Genomic DNA, 24,295 nt, shown 5'->3' with positions numbered 1-24,295 from the left:
TGAGGACTCGAGTTTTAGTTTTTAGTACACAAAATAAGATTTTCGCTCGTTCTGGGCTTTCTTAAAGTGGCCCTGTAACTGGGAAATATTTATCCTATCAACAGCTCAGGGAAACAGAGACTAAAGTGGATTGATTTATATTCCAATTTTTGCAGGCTTGTTGTAAAGGCTCAGTTGTCAATGAGAGCCTTACTGAGTCCACAACCAGCCTGCAAAGTTTCTTTTCTCAGATCTCATGCTACGAACTAGCACCCACTGCTAACTTGTGGTAACAAGTTTCTGTTCTGTGAGCAGCGTGAAGAGACTTCTTGTAACTCCCTTTCAGCAGAATCTCACTCTGCCAGCTGTGTCAGTGAATAATACATCCATCCACAGCCAAAGTCTGTAAGGATTACAGCTATGCTGTACGAGACCACAACTATCAGGGCACTGATACCCAATACAGTGCACTACTTTCCACATGCTATGTTTGAAAAAAGGTATTTGGAGCTGCGGTCACCTTCAAGTCCTCCATGAGCCACGTTCTCATAGGAATAAAAACAAAAATATGAAGAGAAGATTTAGACCAGTTAAACTAACCAGGACAAAACCCGTTTTCCTGTATATTGGGCTGTATTTCGTGATCAAGATGGGCCACAGGTGATACCTGGGATAGCTACAATTCTTAAAGGACTGTAGGAATAAACATTTCATTTCATTTCAACACTGTGTAGCACTGATATGTTCAACTCCTGAAGGAACAGCTCAAACAGAATCCAAACCACAAGGTCAAACTCTGCCATCAAGGACGTTAGCTGAGACCCCCACTGACAGAGCAGGGAAGAAAAAGGAGCTTGTGGCTAGCTGAAGTGCTATTTCTCAAGCAGTTTGTTAAACCAATGTCATACTTGCCCAGCTCTGGTCAAGGTCCAGGGGCAAGTTAAGGACGTGTTGGCTCTCCGAGCCAGGTTGGAGAGGCTACTCCTGGCCAACTGTTCCCTCTCGCCATGCAGCACACTGCAATGCCCACTGCTGCTGTCGTGTTTGCTTACTCAGGACATCTACCCGAGCTCCTTGCAGAAGGTTTGGAGCCACCGGCTCAAGATTTATTTTTTATGGGTTTGCGACAAGTCAAAGAAATGCTGCGTTAGAGTTTTAACACTTTGGGAAAATTCCCAGCCAGCCTGGGAGGGTGTGTGTAGAGAAAACAGTGCTTATCTTCTAATTTCCTGGGACTGAAATGATGCAAGACATACAGTAAAACAAATGGGATCACAAACACATAAATGGGTAACTGCAACGTGACAGCAAGCACTGCTCAAACATTTAGCCTTCTCTGACTGTTCATTTTAACTAAAAATGATGCACATTCTCAAAGATTCTCCAGGCAATTTATGTATTGGAGTTAATATTACTCCAGTGATTAGTAGTTTAGTAGTTTGAAACAGGAAAAAAACCACCAACAGCTGTCCTTATTCAGTAGCTAATGTCACTTGCTACTTGCACCTTGACAGTTTTTAAATAGCAGCCATTCTACTTCAGTAAATGCATTTCTGCTATGCCAGCTGCAGAAGCTAGAATAAAATTAATTTGATATAGGGTGCAAACTCTCCCCAAAGGCAAACACTGTCCAATATTAAAACCTTCACTGAACAATCCTTAATGAATATATTGGTAAAGAAATAAATATTTGAGAAAGGTGGTGTCTGAATAGCTTTCTATTAAAAAAGCCAATATTAGGCTTTTTCAGCCATATAACTGAAAAATGGGAAGCCTTGCCCTTCCCCCACATCTCGCACTAGGGAAAGGTTAGTAGCTGGCAATGATACAGAGAGTTATTGATTTAAATGATTATGGACCTGAAAAGTTCTTTCCTGTCATTTATTATCCTGTTGTAGTTGCCACCACACTTGTGTGATATTAAAAAAAAAAAAAAAAAAAAGCTTAACAAGACGACATCAGAAAACACTGTTTTTAACTCAAGTGCGGCACAGATAATCACCTGATTGTTTCTTCTTGATATAACGAGCTGACAACTGGGCCTCCAAATGCAGTTTTGCTTTCTTTTCCCCTCTTCTCTGTTGTCTGAAAGAAAAAGAAAGATTGGTCCAGCATCCCGGCCCCCACTGCCACCCCTACATCTCCCAGCCCCGGGGATGAGAGCCCGCACCGCAGCGCTCGCAGCCGCGGCCCCCGAGGACCTGAAAGCCGAGGCTCTGTGCGGCGGCATAATGTTACGGTACTGCATTGCAAAGCTTGCCTTTGTAAATCTATTTAATATAGATTTAAAATTAAATTTTTATAATGGGCAGCATTTCCAAATGATTGACTCCCAGCAACTCTAGGATTCTGAATGATTCCCACCGTAATAGAAGCGAACAATTAGAGATGATTGATCGATGCGCAGCCTCAGGCCTCCTCTGCAAAAAACCTCCCGCAGTGTGGGCTCTCCGACTGCCTGCCTTTAACGTGATGCCAGATTTTCAGCAGGGCTGTCTGAGAGCCCGACCCTCTCAGCGGGTGCGGGACACCAGAAGCCCTGATTTTTTTCCAGGGAATCCGGTATCTCGGTCTTTAGGTGAGCAGGCAAAACCGCTTTGCAATTCACGGCAGTAATTCCTTACAAGACCAGCCCATTAAGTGCAATGTGCTGCTGGCAGAGGACAGTTCCTTTGCCTTCCATGACAAGGGATTATCATACCCAAGCTGAATAAAAGCAGAGAGGCAAAGGAAAGCTGGCCCAGCCTCGAGCCCTCTCTTGGTAGACACAATACATTGCTGACTACACCAAAAATGTTGCTGTCTCATCATAATTCTACCCAGAAAGATGTTGATTTTTTTAAAGTAAAACATGCTTAAATTTGCCTTTCTTCCTGCTCCCTAAGTTGCTTTTGTTTTAAACAAATTTGCTTTTCCCCATAATGAATTTCCACTCTGCCTGGCTCAAACCCACCAACCCCACCTTTCATCTCTCCCGTGCTAGCCCAAAGCCATAATATTTGGGTTTGCCGGTATCACAGACCCACTTCCTTAAAAGAAAAAATGGAAAGGAAATTGGCTTTGAAAGCTCTTCCATGGCAAGTTGACTTTCTCTAATTTAGAGTAAAAGGAGACACAAAGTTCTTCCTTCCTGAAGCAAAAGGGCTTTGGGGTCTCCACAGTGCAGTGCCCCTCTTAAAAAATTATTTAGCAGAGAACCTTACTGTCCACCAATTATTTCCACACCACTTATAAAGAAAATTAATTTCAGATCATCTGCTATTGCATGTGAGAGCTATTTCTATAAAATGAAGCTGCATTGACAACCAGCCTATCTCCTTTGATGCTGGGGGACGATGGCCTTTCCACCAGTTCCAGAAGGTACAAGAAAATTTTTAATCTATATTCTTTCTTTCTCCCCACTACCACTTCTCGGTGGTTGCTTTTTTCAAAGTCAGAAACAACACTTGAGAAAATACATTTCATCCTTCTCGAGGCAAAAATCGTAAGAAAAGGTTTCTTGGATTAAGTTCCCCCTCTTTGCGCAACCAATGCATTTCCACCAAAGATTAATCAACTTGATCGAGTACACCTAAGGTCATTGGGAAACTCAACGATAAAGACTTTCCCAAAAACGCTCATGCAAAAACTTCCCTAGCTCTCAATCCATGTACAGGTTGCTTTGTCCAAGTAGCTTTTATCTCCTCTTCTTCACCCAGAAACGGGGAACTCAATATCCAATTTGTTGACTAAGTTTCTTCCATCACGGCCCTCGATATGTAGAACAAGCTTATGAAAAATGCACCGCAAACGTCTCGGCTCGCCTCTCAGGATTCAGCGCGTGCCTCTCCTCTGCACAGCCATTAAAAACAGCCCCGCGGTCCAACATTCATCATCGCCGCCGGTCTTCCCAAGGGGAATCTGGCCAGGCCAGGAACCACACTTCTTCCCCGGAGCGCCGGTAACGCGGCCTCGATGCAGATAGGAACTGGGTGCTTTCCAGCCACCCTCGACGCCTTGCCTGTCCCATGAGCTCATCCAGTACCTGTGCCACGGTATCCGAACGCGACGCGGCAAGCCAGGCGGGCAATGCAAGAGGTGGGACAGGAGCAGCTGCTGGCTCCAAGCCACCCCGGTGGTGTTATTTGCTGCTCGTACCAGCCGAAGGGACCTGCGACGGGCACTTTGTTAATCTCCCGGCATTTCTACAGGGAACGAAGGCCCTTGGGGCTGGAGAGATAAAGCAAACGTCACATGCAGACGGATGGCAGCCAGTGAGTTACCGTGCAAGCCACAATGAAATTAAAATCTGACGCTGCAAATTCTCTCTCCTCCTTTAAAAAAGGCACTAATAATTAACTATGTAGCTCTCAATTAAGCCAGCTCCATTTCTTTCACTGCTGGCAGCCCCGGCCGAAGCACTGCAGATACACGTGTAACTAATGGTAGTTAAGAAATAACATGATCCCAGGCTCCCATAATTCGCAATCTGAATCGAGACAGATGCCAGCAGTATTATCTGCGGTCAGGACCATGTAGGAGATGCTGGAGAAAAGGCATAAAGACAACGTGCCCCGTGTGTGAAGGGGGCCGGTGTGTGTCAAGCTGCTGGTTAAAAAAACTGGGAATACAGGGGAACTGGTAGCAGCACTACAAGAAGTCTTGGAGGATTGCTCTCAAGTGCCAAAGCACAAGCAGTGTCACTTCAGAGCTGCAGGAAGAGGCGGTAAAGGAATGCAGAAATGCCTTAAGAGACACTGGAATTTCCCACGTTTATCCCTAATTATTGCTGATTGATTCTTTGCTGCTTGCATCCACTTAGGGCTGATACCAAAGTCGCTATTACTCTTGACAGTTAACTTCAGTATAAGGATCTGGTTGATCAAAGCCAGCATAAATCACGGGCAAACGTGTGCTTCTGTATGCAGCGTACGCACTCAGTAGAGGCATTTTCAAGCCCCCTGACTTGCAATGCCTTCGCGGGGCAGCACAGGGAACTCTGCCACAGGAGAAAAGCCACACTTGTGCTGAAAGGGACAGCAGAGCATCCTCATCCCTGCCTCCAGGCGCTGTATTTGTCAATAAAAGACCGGCTCGATTCGAGGTACGCTTGCCTCCTGACTGCCTGTCACGGACAATGCTGCTCCAGGCAGCCTCAAAGCCTGACAGCCACTTTCTGAACAAAATGGAAATACGGGGACTAATATTTGCTAACATCATTAATTCATTTTTTTCCCCACTCCCCCTTCTTCCTTTATCCACGATGTCAAGATGTATACCTTTAAATTGTTGTCAGCCATAAAACAGACATCGTGTCCCAGTTCAGAGGTTAACATATAATGACAGACACATTAAAAAACCCTGTCCAATGTCTCACTGACAATTTCAGCTCCATCTTTTCTTCAGTAAGACAGTAGCTCAAACTCACTTATAAGCTTTAACAACATTAAAGCCTAATCATGATTGAAAAATAAAGGAGAAAGAAGATAGTTTTATCCTACTAAGCATTATGGAAACGAAAAGCAATTACAGAGGCAAACATTTTCTTTGCAGGGGTTTTGTGTTCACCTTCATTTTTGGTCTTAAGAGTCTCCCGTCATTACAGCATGATCCACTTTCCCCCTGCATTTCTGGGCAGCAGGAGGAAAAGTATAAGAGGTAATTTCCTGTCAAGTGGGTGGTTTGGCAGGTTCACCTCTTGCTGTATCCCTGAAGGTAGGGCAGGGATTTATTGCTTCTTGCCTCAGAGCCCAGGTTTTGCTGGGATGTACACAAAGCAGGCTGCCACAGATGTAACAACGTGCCACTTCCAAGGGCCCTTCTGGTGACTCACTCCGCTCGTGTGCCAGCACTCACCGCAGGGATGCAGGGAGCTTACTGGGGGAATTACTGGGACTGCACTGGGTCTCATCGTACGCAGCTGCTTTACAGGTGACAGATGGAAAGGTACACAGAAGTCCTACAAAGTCACAGCAGAGCAGCAAGAATAGCATAAGTTGTTTCTTTGTTTGTTTTGTTAAGTTATAAGGTAATAGAAAAGCTAGATCGCAGGCAAGAGTTAAATATAGGGCATCCCAACTTTATTCAGAACAAAATTAAGACCTCTGACGAGTTTTGCATACAGAGGCACAGCAGCAACAGCTGCTCAACAAGGCACGGGGCTGTGTCACGCTGCACATCCCTTACTCCAGATTCCCTTGCCTACAAAGGCACACATTTCTCCCAAGCTTTTCTCCATAACACAAGCCTTTGAGTAGCTTCACACATATTTAAGAAAAAGAAAAGGAAAAAAGTTTATCAAATTATGTTCATTTCAAAGCTATGCTGGCTAATGCCTTCAGGCATGTTTTCTCCTCTCCATGCCTGATGCAACAGGAGTCAGAAGAGCAGCACTACCTGGCATATGGGAAGAAGACAAGAAACACCTCCAGTAAAGTCACTACAGTAAAAACTTTCCTGAAGTGCTTCCTCAGTGGTGAATACACCGCCCAGAGGCTTCCATCGACACTTGCTCTGCACGAGTCTTCCTACATCCCGCTTGCTCTTCCAGCTGCAGTGCTGCCTGCCTTCCCCCACAGCCCCACGAGAAGCCAGCAGTGGGGCTGGGCACAACCCCTCCTTGCTCCACGCCACTTCTGCATTGAGTGTCCATGGATGTTTGCCTGGTGGCAGCAGGAGAAAACTCATCCCGAGTCAAACCTGCCCAAACTACACCCAGGAGATGATCACTTGTTCCAGTCTCAGCTGCCACGATGGGACAGGCATCGTCCTCTAACCCCTTCAGGCTTGCACAAAGTTAGCAGCAAACCCCTGAAGCGTGCTGATTGATTTGTAATTAAGCTGGCATTGTCTCGGGTGACAAATTTGACAGAAGACGCCTGAGAGTTAACCCAGTGGTAGACCTCAAGGAGTGCTGTGCTGGTTACCACATCCCCTTAATACACCGGATTAACATTTCTGCACACCATTTGAGGGGCGAGGATTATTAAGGAGGCAACAAGCAAATGTAAACTCTCCTAAAGTTTCAGCCACTCCCCCCCTCCTCTCCCCCTGTGTCGTGGCCCAGCTGTCCCCCTGGGAAGGGAACTTGGGCAGACACTAATTGTATTTGACAGCAGCAATTACACGCAAGGCTGGAGATTAGAAGCTCGTTAATTGTGTGTGCCATAATTGCTGCCGTCTTCCCCTTTACTAGCCGAGGCCAGTGCCAGGAGAGCGATGAGGAGGAGGGTGAGCTGCACCCCAAACGCAGGTGGTCCGGGGATGGGAGGAGATGTCCCCTCTTCCCCAGGCGTGTGGCAGCTCCTGACCCCATAACAATGCGGGACGGTCCTGCAGCCGGGCAGCTAATGAGGCATGAAATGAGGACAAGCGATGTGCTCCTCCGAAGGTATTTTCCACCTGTATCTTCTCGGCCTGGCTGAACTTCACACTACTAGGTAAATATTAACCCTTCAGGGGTGGTGCTGCCAAAGGAAAAAGAAAATGACTGTCTGTAAGATTAGGCACTAAATTAAATGCTTCAGTAGTATTCATAAAAATCCTACCTTCTCCACTAAAAAGTATGAGCTCAGCATTTCTCATCATTCTACAGAGCGGTGGCGGCCAGCTAGATGCAAACAAGACAAAAACACACCCACGCTGAGGGCAGCCCCCCTGCTAGACTCTTCTGTAAAGCTGCCTTTCGTGAAGCAGCACCAGCCCCACTAATGCCCGTCATAAACAGCGGGTTTTAATATTCCTCTCCCAACAATCCTCCTTGGCTCCGAGAGGCAGCTCGGCCGGCGAATGCACATGACTCAGCACCTGGAACATCTTCAAGAGACCACTGAGGAGCTGTACAATTTGAGCACACTGTCCTAGGAAAAAAACCACCAGCAGTACGTTCCCCAGAACGATGGGTTTTGGTACAGGGTTTTTTAATATCGCAGAGATGGTTTAGTTACTCCATTAACGGCTACGTAAAAAAATAAAATAAAGTTTTCTGGTTCTTTTAAATCCCATCGTGGAATTTCCTCTTATAAACACGATCCAAGACGGAGGAAATGTTTTCCTGATTATATTCGGAAGATAAAAACAAACATGCTATAATTAATGTCGTTGTGGTGCATAGTTTAACAGACCCGCAATCTTAAGCAAAGCCTTGCAGATTACTCATTTAACCCATAATGAGTTAATTAAAAACTGTACCATCAACACAGTTGGAATTAGTAGTAAAGACAGTCAGGGGAGGGGAAATAAATGTAAAATGCTTAGCATTAACTGTGAGCACGTTTTATGGCTGCTAGTAGCTCTGATTTCATGACTCGCTGTATACATTTTAACATACACATGACATGAAATAATATGCTAAGCCAAAAAACCTAATGCAGTGGTTTACAATTTTTTTTTGGTGAATGGAACTTTTTTTTTTCTAATGGAAAAAGAGGTCCACGGGTGACAACACCAGGAGCGATGGCAGACTTGCCTTTCCTCAGCTCCTTTTTGTGGGTGCTGCAGTCGCTTGCGGATTCCGCAAGTCCACAGCCCAGCGGGTGAAGCACGGGGCCAGGCTGCAGCCCACCGACATGAGGCAGGACGCAGAAACCAGGAGCACAGAGCCCTGCATCCTCAGTCCTGGAAGCAATCGATCACTTCTGTCATGTTGACCATATAAAAAAAAAATTCCCCAAGTGCCCAGGCACAGCAGCCCAAGCCATACGTACAAACAGCCTTCACTGTAATTGCCGTTTCTTTGGTCAATTTAAGTCAAGGTATTCATCTATACAGATTAACAGCAACGTTTGTTTGGGCAAGAAGTATATTCCGAGCCAAACTGGAAAGACTGAAAGGCTGCACGGCGTGGGAAGAAGCTCGTGCTCCGAAGCCACCCTAACCTTGAGCAACACGACAGTGCCAGGACGTCAGCCCCCGTGCCCAGCCTGCCTGTCGTGGGATTCATCCCCTGCTCGCTGGGGACCGCAGCAGCCATGGGGCCGGCTCCTGCACTCGCAGGAGGAACAGCTCCAGGACTGCCCGACCACCACCACGGAAACCTGCTTCCTCCAGCAGATCCGGGTCGTAAAGGCAGAGGCTGGATTTATGAGCTCTGCAGACAAAGAAGTGACAGAACGGAGAGATCTTTGGAGGTCCCCGTCCCCGCAGAGCCGGGCAGGGGAAGGATCAGAGGGTGGCAGCAGGAGGCTGCTGAAAGTACCTGCGTAAGGCTTGGTGGGCTCAGCAGGAAGGATGCAGCAGGATCTAGATGCAGCTGCGCTGCTCAGCCTTCAGCGCTGCGTACCGACACTGAGCCCGAGACTGCTCGCCTTTGAGCTGGTTAATTCAGCTCAAAATACTTCTGGGACGCTCAGGAGACATTTAAGGAGTGCCATTCTTTCCTATTGCAAGCCCAAGCATCTAAGTCCTAGATAATAGACGTCTTTTAAAGGACAATTTTTTCCACTGTAAAGAAACAAGCAGCATTTACCAAACATTAGCCCATGTGTTAGCTAACATCTAAACAAAAACTTAATCTCCAGTAATTACACTCAATGCCTCCCTGATACTTCATGAAAAGAGCAAACTAAACAGAACCATTTAACCTCTTTCTAGCCCAGAAAGCTGCGCTTTCACAAAAGCAACAGCTTAATTATTCTATAGGTGGGGTTAGACACCAAACAACAACAGTTATTTTCTCCTAACTAAAATCATCTGTTTTTTTTTAACTATTATTACTATTAACACATCCTCTCTTTTAAACCTAGCCACACAAAGCAGGAGGGAGTACGGGGACCCTCCCGTCTGAACACCACCAGGTAAATGTCTACAGCTCTGCACCCAAAAATCAAGGCGTTACGTGCTCCAAGGTAAAACAAACCCACAGCTTCCATCCAAGCCCCTGTTTTTTTAACAGCCTCTGACGCAGCAAGTTTAAAGTTCTGCAACAGCTTCAATTAGTTTGAAAAATAGGATTTTTTAATTAGAGGTTGCACCCTTCCCCATTTAAAACAGTCGAGCTGCGAGCAGAGCCCGGCGGGTTGCTGGCCAAAACTGGAGCAGCACTTTGATGAGAGCTGCCACGAGCTCCTGAGGAAGCCACAGCGCAGCCCGTCTCCCGAATGCCCGCTTCGTGGCACAGGCAGAGGAGGCTGGCCCCGCTCCTCCCACCCTCCATCACCACCTTGCATCCCTACCCAAGGCAACAGGACTTGGGTGCTCTAAGCCAGGCTCTTCTGGGTTTCTGGGCACCCCAGGAAGACTTTGGGGTCTGTGGATGTCCTTTCCCTGCTGCCTGGGAAGCCTGCAGAAACTCAGACAGAGCAGAGAAAGCCCCCCTTACCCACCTGGTTCCTTCCCACGTCTCCTGCCAACGCTTGCAGTTCCTGTCTGGTTTTCCTCCCCTCCCAAGCACCCTGTTACGCTCAGGCTGCTGTTCTGCCTCCTGCTACCCCCCATGGCGCCATCCTGCTGGCTCCGTGCTGCTTGTGGGCTACCAGCGAGGCCGCAGCCTCCCCAGGCCTCCAAATCCTAGCATTACCCAGGGCTGCTGAAAGCTTCATTTACCAGCTCACTTAAATGAAGTCCAGAGAGTCCAAATGAAGTCCAGCAGAGTCCTTGGCTGAGGTTTGATTGCAGGTAGAGTTGCTTCTCGTGCCACACCAACACTGCTCATTCCTGCTCTCAGACTCACGCAGCCACTCCATAAAAACAAGCTTTCCAACGCTTGCATTATCCCCGCTTTGTTGGTGGGGAGAAGCAGCACTGCCGTTTGTCTGCCATGAATGAAAACCACTGCACATGGCAATCAAAGCCCTTCCTTGCCAGAAATCACCTCTCCAGGCAGAAATGGCAGAGGGTAATACCTGGTTGTCCATGCCACTTCAGCTTGCAGTCTGACATCTTGAATTCACTCTCCCAATCTCAATTTAAGCCAAGATTTTGGGCCTACCTGGAAGTATGAGCAGCTATCCACCTCCTACCAACTCAGCCGAAGCAGCAACAGCCTTCAGCAGAGGACTGGCAGCAACTTAAACCCAGTCCGGTGGTCCTTCTCAGGTTCTGAGATGCTCTCTCAGCCAGGAAAGCACTTATTCAAGTGGGAGTTTTAAGACCCCAGAGCTCTGCTGTGTCCCACAGAAGAAATTCTGCCTCCAGTCCCACAGCGGTGAGATCACAGAAGAACCCCGTGCTGCTCCCTGTGCACCGCAGCCCTACAGCAAAATGGGTTACTTCTGGGCATCTATTAAGGAGGAAAGAAAAAAGCAACTAGGTCCCTGCTGTGCAGAGAGTTCCCCAATCAATTACCTTGCCTCATTCTGCCACATCCTGTCATCACTGGATGCCAGTAGTTGGAATTTATTTACTTTCCTTTTTTTTTTTTTTCCCCTCCAGTTCAGTTGCCTGTGGTGTACCTGGCTAGGATGCAATGTTTTAATCCACCAGCAAGCCAGGAATCACGATGTCAGGACACCACACACACCACTACGCTGCGGCAGCAAGCAGAGCCACATCCCTAAGTATTATTTTTCTCAGTACGTTTCAAAATAGTACAAGATTTCTTTTTATATAAATTAAAGCAAGATGATAGAAATTAATTCACTGACATATTCCAAAGGAAAACTATTTCCTCTTTGCTTAAATGTTTAACCAAAGCCTCTGTACTGGCAGCTAAAAATGATAAGCCCTCTAATTTCTTGCTTGCAGTCCCAGAAGACACCTACTGCTACATTCCTGAGCAGCGGCGAGAGACTACATGATGCTGCACACACTACACTAGCAGCACTGTACCTCCACACGGCTGATGTGAGCTGGAAAAATACGGACAAATATTCTTAGATGCAGAAGTTAGCAGAGCTAGTAAGACTGCTCATCTGATAAGCAGCACGTTTTCAGCAAGACCAGGCAGCTTAAGTAGTAGGAGAGCAAAGAGGTATAAATCCTCGTCATGGTAATTCTTTACTTTAAAGAAGTTTAGGAACATAGCAGCCAAGACAGCCTCTGTACAGGATTCCAGTGCAGCTTTCAGTACACGACTTTGCATTGCTGCTTTGCTTTCTAAACTTCAACCTTTCTAAAACAGAGGCTCGCTGCTTGGCACTGCTGTATTTCAATCAATTGCTTGACCGAGGATTGCAACATCATAAATAAAAGGTGCTATGACCATAAATTTCCACGGAGATATAAAATCAAAGAGAACAATCCAACAGGCTCCCGGGGGGTGGGAGACCGACACACGTTCCAGCTGCTTCTATTTCCCCTGTGAAACACTTGCTCTTTTCAACTTCTTCACTTACACACAGCTTGTCAGAACCAGGAGTCCAAAAACCTGAAAATCTCACTCTGGATCTGGCGTTTTGTTTTGTGCTACAGCGAAATGCAGCTGCAGAGGAGAAGAGAGACCTCACCTATCAAGCACGTCCCCGGGCAGAGCCCAGACCCCGGTGCTGGCAGCCCCACAAGCAGGTGTGAGCGGCTCGCCAGAACCAGGCACCCATGGGACATCCGACGCTCCATCCTCATCCTCACCTGGGTTCATGGCCAACAGCTGCCAGCATCTGCCTCTGCTGCTGTTCTTCGTTGTTCTGAGCAGGAATTGCACGGACTGTTTATCAATCCCCTCCCTCACCTCAACGAACACAGCCCGATGGCTGGCAGTGGTGTCTGCACAGCCCTGAGTGAGGACTTTGCCCATCAGCCTGCGCTGCTTTTAAAAGCAGTACATATAAATAGGAAGCTGAGTTTCCATCTGGTGCTCAGAGCACAACAGTCCTCATAACAAAGCAGGTAAACAACACGCTGCCTCCTACTTGGTATGCCGGAGTTGAGCTTTCTTGCATGAATACAGCTGATGAACGCGCTTACATCTGCAAAGAGACAGCAAGGTAGCAAATGACCAACCGAGACTTTTGTTTACAAGAAGGACCTCTACCAAATACTTCAAAACTAAAATAATAAAGCATTGACATGAGAAAATGTGGAGCAGTAAGAGCTACAACATTTTCCGCCTTAATTTCAAAAGAACTAGGAAATTGATTGTGTGTTTGCAGTGTGATATTGTGCTGCATTGTGCACGAGAAACGAGAAAACAGTGAAAAAAGAAACTGCTCCACAAGCAAAGCATTTAAGGCTTAACTTGTGCAGCCGAAGAACTGCTGTTTTCCCAAGTCTGGAGAAATAAAATGGGTCGCTCTGCCTGTTGGCTTGCGTGTTAGAGTAAGGGACACAAGAATGGCACGGCACAGGCTGCTCCCTCCAGTGGCAGGGCTGCACCGACCGCTGCCACCCTGCGCCTGCATGCTGGAGGCTGCCCCTGCCCCTCACACTGCTGCAAAAGGCAGCAGGGCAGAGGAATCATCATGGGTGTTAAGATCTAACCCTCTCGGGACATACAGCAAACACACATACCTGAGCTGGGCTGAAAAAAAAAAAAGAATAAAAAAGCAACTCTGCAGTTTGTAAGGCTGCCCAAACCCGCAGGGCACTGCAGCCCCTTACACACCCCAGGGTCTGGGGTGGATCACAGGGGTTGGTTTGTGATTGCTTTAATAATTTCCTAGTGCTTCCTTCTTTGTTAAAGACAATTAAAAATAAATATAGGCGTGGTGTTGTGCCCTTGATTTATTTATTTGTTTTTTAGAAGGAGAAAGTCCGATTAGTTTATGAATTATCTCAGTGATTTGCATCTTCCAGAGTCATCCATTGAGGTGGGAGCTTTCAAAATAGATGGCAAGCAGTGCTGCCCGTTTTCAGCATTTTGTTACCATTCTTATTGTTCAGAACAATTACTGACATTTGGGTGAAACAAAACCAGAGTCAAACAAAAGATTCACCAGGCACGAACTGGCACAAAAAGACCGGCACAAACCCAGAAAGAAATGGGGACAGAGAGGAGCAAGGACACCGGCAGCATCGCTGCGCAGCACGCAGGAGGCTCCTCTCCCCGGCGTGCTGCATTGGCACGGCGCAGGGAGGCAAGCTTTAAGGAGCACAGCCATAATTCCACGTAGTCCCCACTCCACCTGATGCAATTACATTAGTTTGATACTACAAAAGGAATAAATTGAGGCAGTAACCCAAACTAAGCACACAGCAGGTGCCTGAACACACTGCTGCTTGTGGCAGGCAAGAGACCCAAACAGGTCTTCTCCTTCCTGCTCTCCCCATCCCCCTTGTAATCCTGCCTACACCACCTTGCTTCTCTTTCCCAGCCCCAAAGAGTGGCTGCTTGGACAGATTATCAAGGATGACATCTGTTTGACTGACAGACAAAACAGGAATACACGATGGTGAGCTCGTTTTGTTTTCAGACCACAGTTTTTCTAATGCATTTCTTAATTTCCAGAAGAAATTGTCAGCCTGCAGGAAATCTGCTTATTTCGATCTGCAACTACATAGTATGATTTACCATTTGCTAATGTAGTTCTTCGAAGTTGACCAAATATCAAACCTATAGATTGCTAAAGAGCAAAGCTTCATGCTCTGGACAGACACGAAGAGGACAAATTTGAGCACTGAGCCCACGTTTATATTAAAAACAAACAAACAAACAAAAAATCAGGTCTGGATTTCAAAATGCTGTTAACATATTTGGATACAGAGTTTGCACTTGAGTCACTGCAGAAAACCTCAATTGCCTCGGAGGTGCTACTTAAATACAAGAGGGTCATCAATTTAATTCAATTGTTAAAATACTTTGGTAACACCTGGTGCAACCTCCTACGATGTACACATGCAGCTCAGCCACAAGCCTGAAGTTGTTTCACCTTCCACTGTATCCTTGAGCCACAAACACATTTTCCCATGTTTTAGTTTCTCTCAACTTGCCTGTTGCACTTAAGATGTGTCAGGGAAAGGTTATTTCTACAGCAATGGAGGAGGAGGAGGGAAGAGGGCAACTGGTCACCCATCTGAGCCAATATTGCCCCCTGCAGTACTCCCTGCAAAAACACCCACTGGCCACTGAACAAATCAATCTGCGTTACACCTGCAGACTTTCCGGCTTTCTGGACTGCTCCGAGCCTGCAGCAACGGTGCCTTTGCTTTTTTCTACGCTCTGCAGTTTGTTTTCCCTTTTATGAGACAGGCTGCCTAATCCCAAGGGTCCTCTCCTGGCTGCTCCGACTGCCACGGCTCGGTACTCCCGCATACCAGCAGCCACAGAGGTATTTTACTCCTGCTGACTACTTGGTCCAGAGCGCAGAGAAATCAATCCTCCCCTACCCAAACAAAGCACAGGACAATAGGTGAAAAACAGCTTTCTTTCCCGTAAACGTCAGCGCTGGAATTTCAGACCTCTGAGAGCTTAGAAGACATTTGGCAAACATTTATTTTCTTAGAGTTCAAGCTCTATTTCTGCTCTCCTTGGAGATGCATCTCTGCTGTTTGGATTCCTAAGATGTAACTTCCCTTGTTACGCAGCTGAAATCTTACTTTGTGCGTTATTGGTGAGGTGGAATTCTGGTTAGTTAAATAAGTTAAAATGCCCATTTCTTTCCTGATACACATACAGAAAATCATGAACACCTCCTGTGAACTTCAGCTGTCAAAGCAAACAGAAAGGCCTCAGCAACGGTTTGGGGAAGGGTGCCCCAAAGTTAGTCGCATGACAGGTTGTTGAGATTGGAACTGGTAAATGTGCAATATAAGAAATAACAGAAGAAAATATTTAGAATCAAGAGATGCCAAAACTGCAATCAGCAAATGGAAGGCTAAAACTGATGAGCAGATCTGGATGCTTTCTTTATTATTTATTTTTATTGTCCAAGCCGTGCCATATGACCATCTCGTTACAAGGAACGATCAATAACAGCTCCTAACTGCCTCGCTGCACGTTCTGTGCACACCTCCAGCCCGCTCCCTTGCGAAAGGGACTCGGTTGGAGAGGTGCATACAGTGGTGCTGAGTGCTGTCCTGCTCCTGCCTCGGCGTGGTCCATGCCCGTGGACAGACCCAACTCCCTTGCTGATGCGAGGTCTGAAGCATCTAGCGGTGTAAATCCACTGGGGATTTCCGTGACACCACATACATGCCAGAGAGATTAGAGCGTCTGTGGAAAAGCAAATATCGCCACTAAGAACGTCTCAAAAATGTCGAGCACTACCAGTGCCCAAGCATACAGCAGAGACAGCGGCGTACAGGAGATCTAAGTTATTGCACGGAGATGCAAGGCACTCAGTTTGAGATCTCCCCAGATCACCCAAACCCCTGCTGACACTAACACCCGAGAGTAGGTACCGCAGAGCCCTGGCGTGACACAGGGAGACGTGGGCAGGCAATAAGGGGTAGGCGGATATCGCTGCTGAACACTCACACACATCAGCAAAAGCCACAGAAAGCAACATGTCATTTGCTGCCAGCGAGGCAGGAATACGACAGGTGAAAGTATGAGAAGCGAAGCAGCCGGCACACATACACCTCTCTGAAGCAGTCAGATGTGTTGACGGCACAAAACATTTCTATTTAAGAGTAGAGAACACAAAAGAATTGCTTCATAAATTATTCTGTGTTCTGGAGAAAGAGTGAATAGACTTTAAGGACAGGTGATGTCTCTGAAATATGCAAATGGAGCTGAGCTGGTCCAAGCAATTACCTTTTCACTGCCTGGAACTCCAGACTAAAAGGAATGACTCAGAAGAAAGAACAAGAAACAAAAGATGTGCTAAAAGGTAGAAGATGACGAAGGTAGATGGCACCAAGAGGAGCATCAAGACAGGAGTTGACTCCTGACCTCCTAACAGCTGCTCTGGGGAAAAGGAGCAGAACAACCTACAACACAAAACATCAGAAGACCACACCAACAGGGAAGATCCAACTGCAAAAACATCCAGAAAGGCAGTTGTGACTAGTGGTTATAGACTTCTGGGTTCAAGACAGATACAGCAGCTTTGTGAACGTAAAGATAATGGATCTTATCTCAGTATACTTTATTATATCTGCTACTTTAAAGATCTCCTTTCTTTCCAGGTTTTAGACAAAAGTTCTTTGAGGCATATCAGACAGCCTGCCGGTGGCAAGGGTGAAGAAAAAGCTAAAACACGTGGGAAATGGCCATGGAGATGACCCAACAGCTGTACCCGTTGTCAAAAGCAGCATTCTAGCTTCATGGAGCAGGAAACAGCTGTGGGCGCTGCATCTCCACATTGAGCTGTCTCATGAACTGCAGGTACTCCAGCCTCCAGGTGGGAACAGGAAGAAGGTGGTCGGATTTTGCCTGTTACTGGTGTTCTCGGTGCTTCTGCACACAAATTCAGGATGCTCCTGCTGCATCAGTACACGTTCGCTTTGGTTTTGCCCTCATTGAAAACAAAGAAAAAAATACTAAATTAGAGCAATTGAAAACAAAGAAAAAAATACTAAATTAGAGCAATCTGATGCTGAAAATGTACTAAAGTTCAATGCACTGAGAAACTGCAAGGTCAACATGAAAGAATGAATCAAGGAATAATCAAGAAAAGTGAAAGAAGTGGATATGTTGAGACAGCAGGAAAACCACTGCATTTGTTCCTGTTCTATTTGTTAAGAACAGACAGCCCAAAGGCTACAGAGCAGCAACAAATCTGCTGGGGAAGCTATCTATCTATCTATCCGGCATTCCCAAGTTTTACGTTTTGCATACTTAGTACCACAGGCTGAAGACATTAAACGCCCTTTACAAATATATGAAAGCGGAGAGGAGGAGGATTGAAGATAACACAAGAACAACTTTAAGGGGCAAAGTGAGCTGTTGAAGAGAAAATACGCAGGCAATATCGGGACAGCTTCCAACAGCAGAATTCATGAAGCTACACAGTGAGAAATGTGACACCTTCGTACCCTAATTGCTGTCTGCGATCTGTAATGATCCAAAAGCTGAACTTTTCAAATCTGTACCAAGCTGTGTATCGCATTTACCAAACACTACGAGTATTTCATTCACAATCTACTGAACAGAAGAGAAATTCAAAAGAGCTCAGCAAGTGAGCATGGAAAGGAGACAACGACAGTGATGAAGAACCTCGTAATGTTCCTACAGACCTTTTCTATAAATCCATTTTGAAATCTGAAGACTCAGATTGCTATCATTCCATCACTGCCCGCTGATGCAGGCACCTCCATCATTTTAAAGAACAGAGCTCCCTCTCGTGGCTCCACAAAGTGGATGTGGTAGGAAAAAAAAAGCAGCATGAGAAAGATCAAAGAAGGAAGAGTCCTGGCAGGATTTTGGTTGTAGACAAATGGAATTAAAATGAAAATATAGTAGGAAGGACAGATGGATGCTTTTAAAGAATCCGAAGTCATGTGTGCTCTAATGCTAACTTTTAAATTGCATTCTCTGCTCTTTTAACTTCCTGTTAGGCCTTTCTGCACCTGAGCAGATTCCTTCAGTGTAAAGCTCTCACAGCTCTTTTAACAGGTTTATAGGTAGGAATAGGCAAGGAATAGGGGAAAAGGGATAAGGACAAGAAGCATGGTACCTGTGCAGTGGTGAAGGGACAGTAAACCAGACAACGCCATGCACTGAGACCACACAGAGGAGAAATCATTCGTTTCAATATGAAATACATGGTTACATGAGTGAAACTTATCTGTTGAAAAGCTGCAATGAAAAGCATTTGAAGAAACAAAATCACTCGTCTTTAAACTGCTCAGACGCCCTCAGCCCTCATATTGACATAGAAGCTTCTGCTCAAGCTCTAGCGCTGCTCTTTAACGCTGCAAACCCACCCTTCTTGCATCAACTATCCATAAACAAGGGAGGACAGCACAACACATGAAAGAGCAAACACACTGGTGCAATAGCATCACCCCACATGGTCTAGCTTCTGCTGAGTCCTGGGGACAGGGGTATGCAAAAGAAGAAACATGCTCACACATTCATTCCTCACCTTAGGGGAAGACAGGAGGAGCAGCACTGCAAACCATTCCTCGTTTGCTATATGGCTTCTTAAAAAAAATCTGAAAACGAGTAGATTATTCCACTTTCCTAGCTGACAGCTTTGTAACCTGAAGGTGACACCTGTGAAAAAGGTATTTCTCTGAAGCAATGAAGTGAGAAGAGTGCCCAAAGCTGAACTTGTCGTTATGCATGAGAAGTCTTTTAACAAACACAAGCTCTACACACAAAAGGTTCAGGAATTATTTATTTTTCTGGTCACTGTTTAATGAATATTCAGGATGTTTCACTTTATGCTGCTAAATAGCTTCCTCATCATTTTTAAAAATTTAGGTAGAATCCTGAATATTTCTCTATGACCGTTTTAGATCAGACAAGAATCCACACAGCATGTGGCTGGCTTTTGCTAACTGCACTGTACAGCACATATAACTTTCTCCCAAAGGTATTAAAAAGGATTTTCTCTGCTGCAAAAACAGGATCAAACCCATGGAACACGTGTTAGTAAAGAAGACAACTACTCTTAAGACTGAAGAGCAGTACCAGAAGACAACTGAGAAGCAAATTCTTGATTCATGGGCTGGTGCTCAAACTAGAATTTGCTTCTGAAGTGCAGGACAAAAAAAGAATCAATTTCCTACTGTGAAAAGAAATTACTATGCATTCAGCATTTTGCTGTTAGTAAAATATCTCCATTCTAACTCCAATTAAAAGCAGTATTTTTCCAAAATCCAATCCTCTTAAAAAATTATATAAAATTCAGTCTGTAAACAGAGATATCCTTAAATACTCAATCAAGTAATAAACCTGGCAGATGAAAGGCAGATTAATTAAGATGACAGTACAATCTCCCTATAACAGACACATACTGGGCTTAAAAATACGCTTGTTATGTTGGAGCACCTCATCATAATCAGATTTGGTCATTTGCTGTATCGAAACAAAAAGGAAACATTTTCAGAATTGATCATTCAGTTCGCATCACTTTTATGGAGATTACTTTGTATTGATCAACATTTAAATAGTAGTTGAAAAGACAAAGATGAGAAAAGGATAAAAAGTATCCTTACATGCTAAATACAGCATGAACCGATAAAAGCAAAATAAATTAGATCACTACAGCCAAATCAACCCCGCGCATGTGCTCACCATAATGAATTACGAACGAAAAAGATGGTTCTTCATGTTTCAGTCTTAACAAAAGGGGAGTTTTGAAATGGATTTAGAGTTTGATCTGCTCAGAATGAAGTTTCCGATGCAGCAATCAAGGTCTGTGTGAAGCTGAACTGTTAGTGGCTTGGAAAAGACACAGCTGTGGGTTTGTTTTCCAAACAGCGTTTTCATGTTTCCTACCTGCGGGTTCCAACCGGGGTCCAGTTTTTTCACTGTAGCCACATACTCCTGCATAGCTTGATGAGGACTGGTGTCTCCCAGGGCTTTCCAGGCTTCCCTAGGACAGAGAGCAAGATACCAGTGAGCCACTCGGAGACAGCACAGTGTCTTTTTACAGCGTCATCGGCGGAACACGGCAATCAGAATCACATATATGTTTTCAGGGGGTGTAAAGCCATCTTCCACTCAGTTGGAAGCTGTCAACTTCTCAGTGAAGCCATGGCTACTGTCAGTGCAGCACTCCACTACAACAGTGTCTTTCAGGGGATCTAGATCTAGGCTGGAACACACTTGGTGTTCACAAGAGAAAGCTGTAGCTATTTTCACTGTACGCAGACCAGCTCTGGATGCACTAGGTAAATCCAAGCGTCTGGTACTTCGTGTCAGCGTCAGGCAGAGCCGCAAGCAGCTCAGGCAGAAAACTCTGATCTGATCATGAGTCTGTCACATCCCAGGCCAGAACCCAGATGACACTGATATACCTCTACTTGCACAAAAAACCTGCACTGTTGTCTGTACTAAACAAAAGCCATCCTGCGGCAGACATTCTAAATTTGACCTCCTCTAAGTCAGGTCTGTAATGTATCAACAGAGGAGACAAGATGCAACACAAGCTAGAGCCAGAAATATCTAGGGTTTACCAGGATTTCCTCTTACCATTTCTGCTTCCCCTCAAAATCGAAGAAGCTTGGCTTTGGAGTGTTACAGGCTCCGAATTTCACCTAAAGAAAAGAAATTTCCTTCTGTTAGAACAAACCAAAGGGAAGGGAACTTGCATAAGAAAATACCAGGTTTGGATGGCTCGGGGTACTTTTATTCTTGTGCCAGACGAAAGGTTCTTGAGGGAAGGTACTGACACCCAACTCAACTGTGTTTTACCCTTGTTTTAGCACTCTCAATTACTAGTTACCTCTGCATCGCTGTGCTTGCTTTGCGTGATGCAAGGGAAGCAATTTTGTTAGGCAGCTCATTTCTTTTGCATGCATTACCCAACAGGGATCACCAGCAAGTGATTTCTCACTTAATATTATGTTTATTACTCAGCCAAATGCCTCATTCTCCACCAGTATCAAGAAAAAATCTGTTGATTAGGGTTTCTACAGGGATGATTATTCATTAAGGATTAAATTCACCTGCTTCCGCACCAAGTTTGAGTAAACAGACTTTGCTTAATTATTTTCAAGGTCCTCGGGAAGGCAAGGGGACAAACTCAGGGGAAAGGAATGCCAAGCAGCTTCTGAATCAGCTCCGAGGCATCTGGCTGCAGAGGAAGCATTCCGCGAGCGGAACAAGTCGAGGCCTGAGCAGAACCGCCCGAGACGAAGCAGTCTGTCACGAGGAGGCACGAGTGGAAAGGGGGAAAGGGAGAAATAACAGAACACCAAGCCAGAATTAGGGGACGGGTACCGCCACAGCAGAGGCACACGCCTGATTCTGCACGCCACTTCCCTGGCTCCACTCTAGCTCAGAAATGCCAGAACTGACGAGGTTACCAAACGGATCCCGACGTAAAAGCGTGAAATGGACTTGGCACCAGGGGGCCTCAGATGGGTTTTCATACAAGGCGTACTGATGTGACACACACCAAGCCGTTTCTTTCATTTCAGTAAGGTCTAGCAGCCCTACCTATTACAAGCTCGCCCACAGGAGGGAACGGAGAGGACGGCCAAAGGCTTCCCCTGCCTGTGGTTCCAACGGCGCAAGCACGCTGCTGCGAGGCGTCCGGCGCTGAGATCGTCTCAGGAACAGAGCAGTGAGAAGACTGAGACACGGTAACGTCTTCTTGAAAGTCAGCTCAGGAGAATTTAGACATGAACGTGTGCCTCTGTCCCTGTGAATGTGGTGAGGACTCACCAGACCCAGCTGCCATCAGGACCCCTTCCTCTTACCAAACAAAGCCCTTGGCACACAGGCGTCTCAGCAAAAGGAATCCAACTGAAAGGAAAATATCACTGCGGGAGGGAACGGACTTACACAAAATATGGATTCTTCTTATTTATTTTTTTACATTCAGCTTAAGGAAAGCGGTGTATGTCCCGCAGGGATAACAAAAGGCCAAGACACCCTTTGTAGCACGCCGCTCTTCTTCGCATCGCCCGCCTGCAGGCAGGCACGGCCTGGAGGTGGGCAAAGGCTGCTGGCCGGACATGCTGTCAGCCGAGCAACACCAAACTGCATCCAGCCGTTATTGTTTATTTGTAAATGAAATATGCCCCAGTGTTCAGGCAGGTGAAGTGCTTAAATCAACTAACAATTCTTCACCTATGCAGGGTGGGGATTTTCTGCTGAGGATGGAATCATTAATCAGGCTTTAGAGCCAGCGTGCCCACGCCGAGAGATATTTATTAGTTACTCCGTGTTTTCATTTAAAGGGCTAGAGGAGATGAGTGACTAGCTGAAATTAATTTTCTGCGCATCTGACCATCTCCTCGTAAGCAGTCCATTCAAATCCGGACATCTTAGCCGGCCTTTAAAACAACACATCACTTTCCTGGGGGAATGGGGGGAGAGGACTAGCAACAGTTAAGCCTCATCAATCAGCCATGGCTCATTTGTATTGTAAATGTTTCCTCCTGCGCTCAGATATGGACTGGACCACTTGTTCCATAAAACAAAAGAAACACGGAAACAAAATGCGAATTCATTATCTGGGTGGAAAATGCCTGCCTGGCAATTCTTTAGTAAAAACTGGCCAAGCCAGATCAAAGAAATATCATCTTCTTTAATATTAATTGTTCGCTGCCGTCATCAAAACAAGACAGCAGTTTCTTTTCTCTAGATTTGGCATTCAGAGGCTGTTCCAGCACTGAAAAGACTGTTAGTAACATCAATAGTAATACAAATCAAGGAACGGTAGTTAAATTTCATCCATCAAGAGCGGGAAAAAAAAGTACGCGTGTGCCCCGTTTGCTATTCTGAGATATATTAAAAAGGCTTGCAGTGCTTTCACTGGAGAGAAGGAGAAAAAATTCTTGGCTTCCTTATTTCTGCTGCAGGACTCCATAATGCAGCAGGAGCCAAGCAGGAACCTAATGTTAGGGGAGACTGGAGCCCATTAGCTGAGGAAGGGGATTTTTAGCTAAATATACCAACACAAACTGCTCATCAGCCGCACTGAAGAGAAAAGGCAGCCACAAGGTATGAAATACTTTCCTAGTTTCGCTTCTCCGTGCGGCCGCCTGCAAGCTTCACGCTCCCGAACCACATAAAAAGCTGACCCAGGCAGCTCTGAATGGGAAGAGTCCGCATTTGTGGCCAAAAGGGAAAGTTAGAAGCCCTGGCTGACGCCTTCACCTGACGGCTGAGGGCCATGACGTTCAGAAAAGCTCCTGGATAGACTCAGAGCTGTGTCAGCGCTGCATACCACCACATAAATCTCAGCTGCTGGGCCATACCATGAAAAACCCCGAGATTCTCCTTACTCGTTACACCACAACTGCTTTGTTTTTTCTTCCCAGTGGTGGGGAAAAAACTGCTCAGTGCTAATTTTTCAACTAAGACATTTATACAGCGGGGAGTCCCAGCCAAATATTCTCAGCTGCTCTGAAGTCCCGTAAGGTGAATCCTGCCTGCAGGCTCCCCGTGCAGCGGTAACCAGAGCAGACTGACTCAGCTCCGAGGACAGCGGGACTAACCTCTAACTGCACGTGGACCAGGTAAACCGAAATCCTTCGGGATAGGACTTCTGATCCATTCCTGCCCTATGCCGTGTCCCAAGAACCCGTGGGAAAGCTCTGTCAGACTGGTTATAAGCGGGGCGTAAGGGAAAATAAGGGACATAACTGCAGAACACCAGGGCCCTAACCCTGTCGTGCTGTAACACCGCGCCACTTCCACCCCCACGCCGTGCGCAACCCGAACCCGCGAGCAGCAGGGCCTGTTTGCAGGGCAGAGCCGTGGCATAGCGCCCTACAACATGTGCAAGCTGTGGAAATAGGATTACACCCTTGATCCTACCCTCCCCAGGGGCAGCACAAGCCCCGCTCTGCCAGCAGCACTGGGTTTGCAGCGCCGAGCATCCTGCTGGCAAGCGGCTTTCCCAGCCTCAGGTCGCTCCCGGGGAGGGTCTGGACCCGCTCCCTGCTCTGAACAACA

At 46.2% G+C, this 24,295-nt stretch overlaps 1 protein-coding gene across 1 annotated transcript in view; it reads right to left on the bottom strand.

Moving 5' to 3' along the window:
• The window catches only part of ACBD6 (acyl-CoA binding domain containing 6), a 74,277-nt gene extending 51,619 nt beyond the window's left edge, over positions 1-22,658 (bottom strand). The window contains exons 1-4 of the mRNA XM_035333373.1: positions 22,623-22,658; positions 20,858-20,922; positions 20,162-20,258; positions 1,982-2,064 (exon numbers count right to left, since the gene is read on the bottom strand). Coding sequence (XP_035189264.1) covers positions 1,982-2,064; positions 20,162-20,258; positions 20,858-20,922; positions 22,623-22,658 — 281 coding nt within the window. The remainder of the gene's footprint in view (positions 1-1,981; positions 2,065-20,161; positions 20,259-20,857; positions 20,923-22,622) is intronic.
• Between the last annotated feature and the right edge of the window lie 1,637 nt (positions 22,659-24,295).

Source organism: Oxyura jamaicensis, chromosome 8 (genome assembly GCF_011077185.1).
Source record: "Oxyura jamaicensis isolate SHBP4307 breed ruddy duck chromosome 8, BPBGC_Ojam_1.0, whole genome shotgun sequence".
NCBI lineage: Eukaryota > Metazoa > Chordata > Aves > Anseriformes > Anatidae > Oxyura > Oxyura jamaicensis.
Note: the sequence above shows the minus strand (reverse complement) of the source record. Positions and strands in the feature narration are given on the sequence as shown.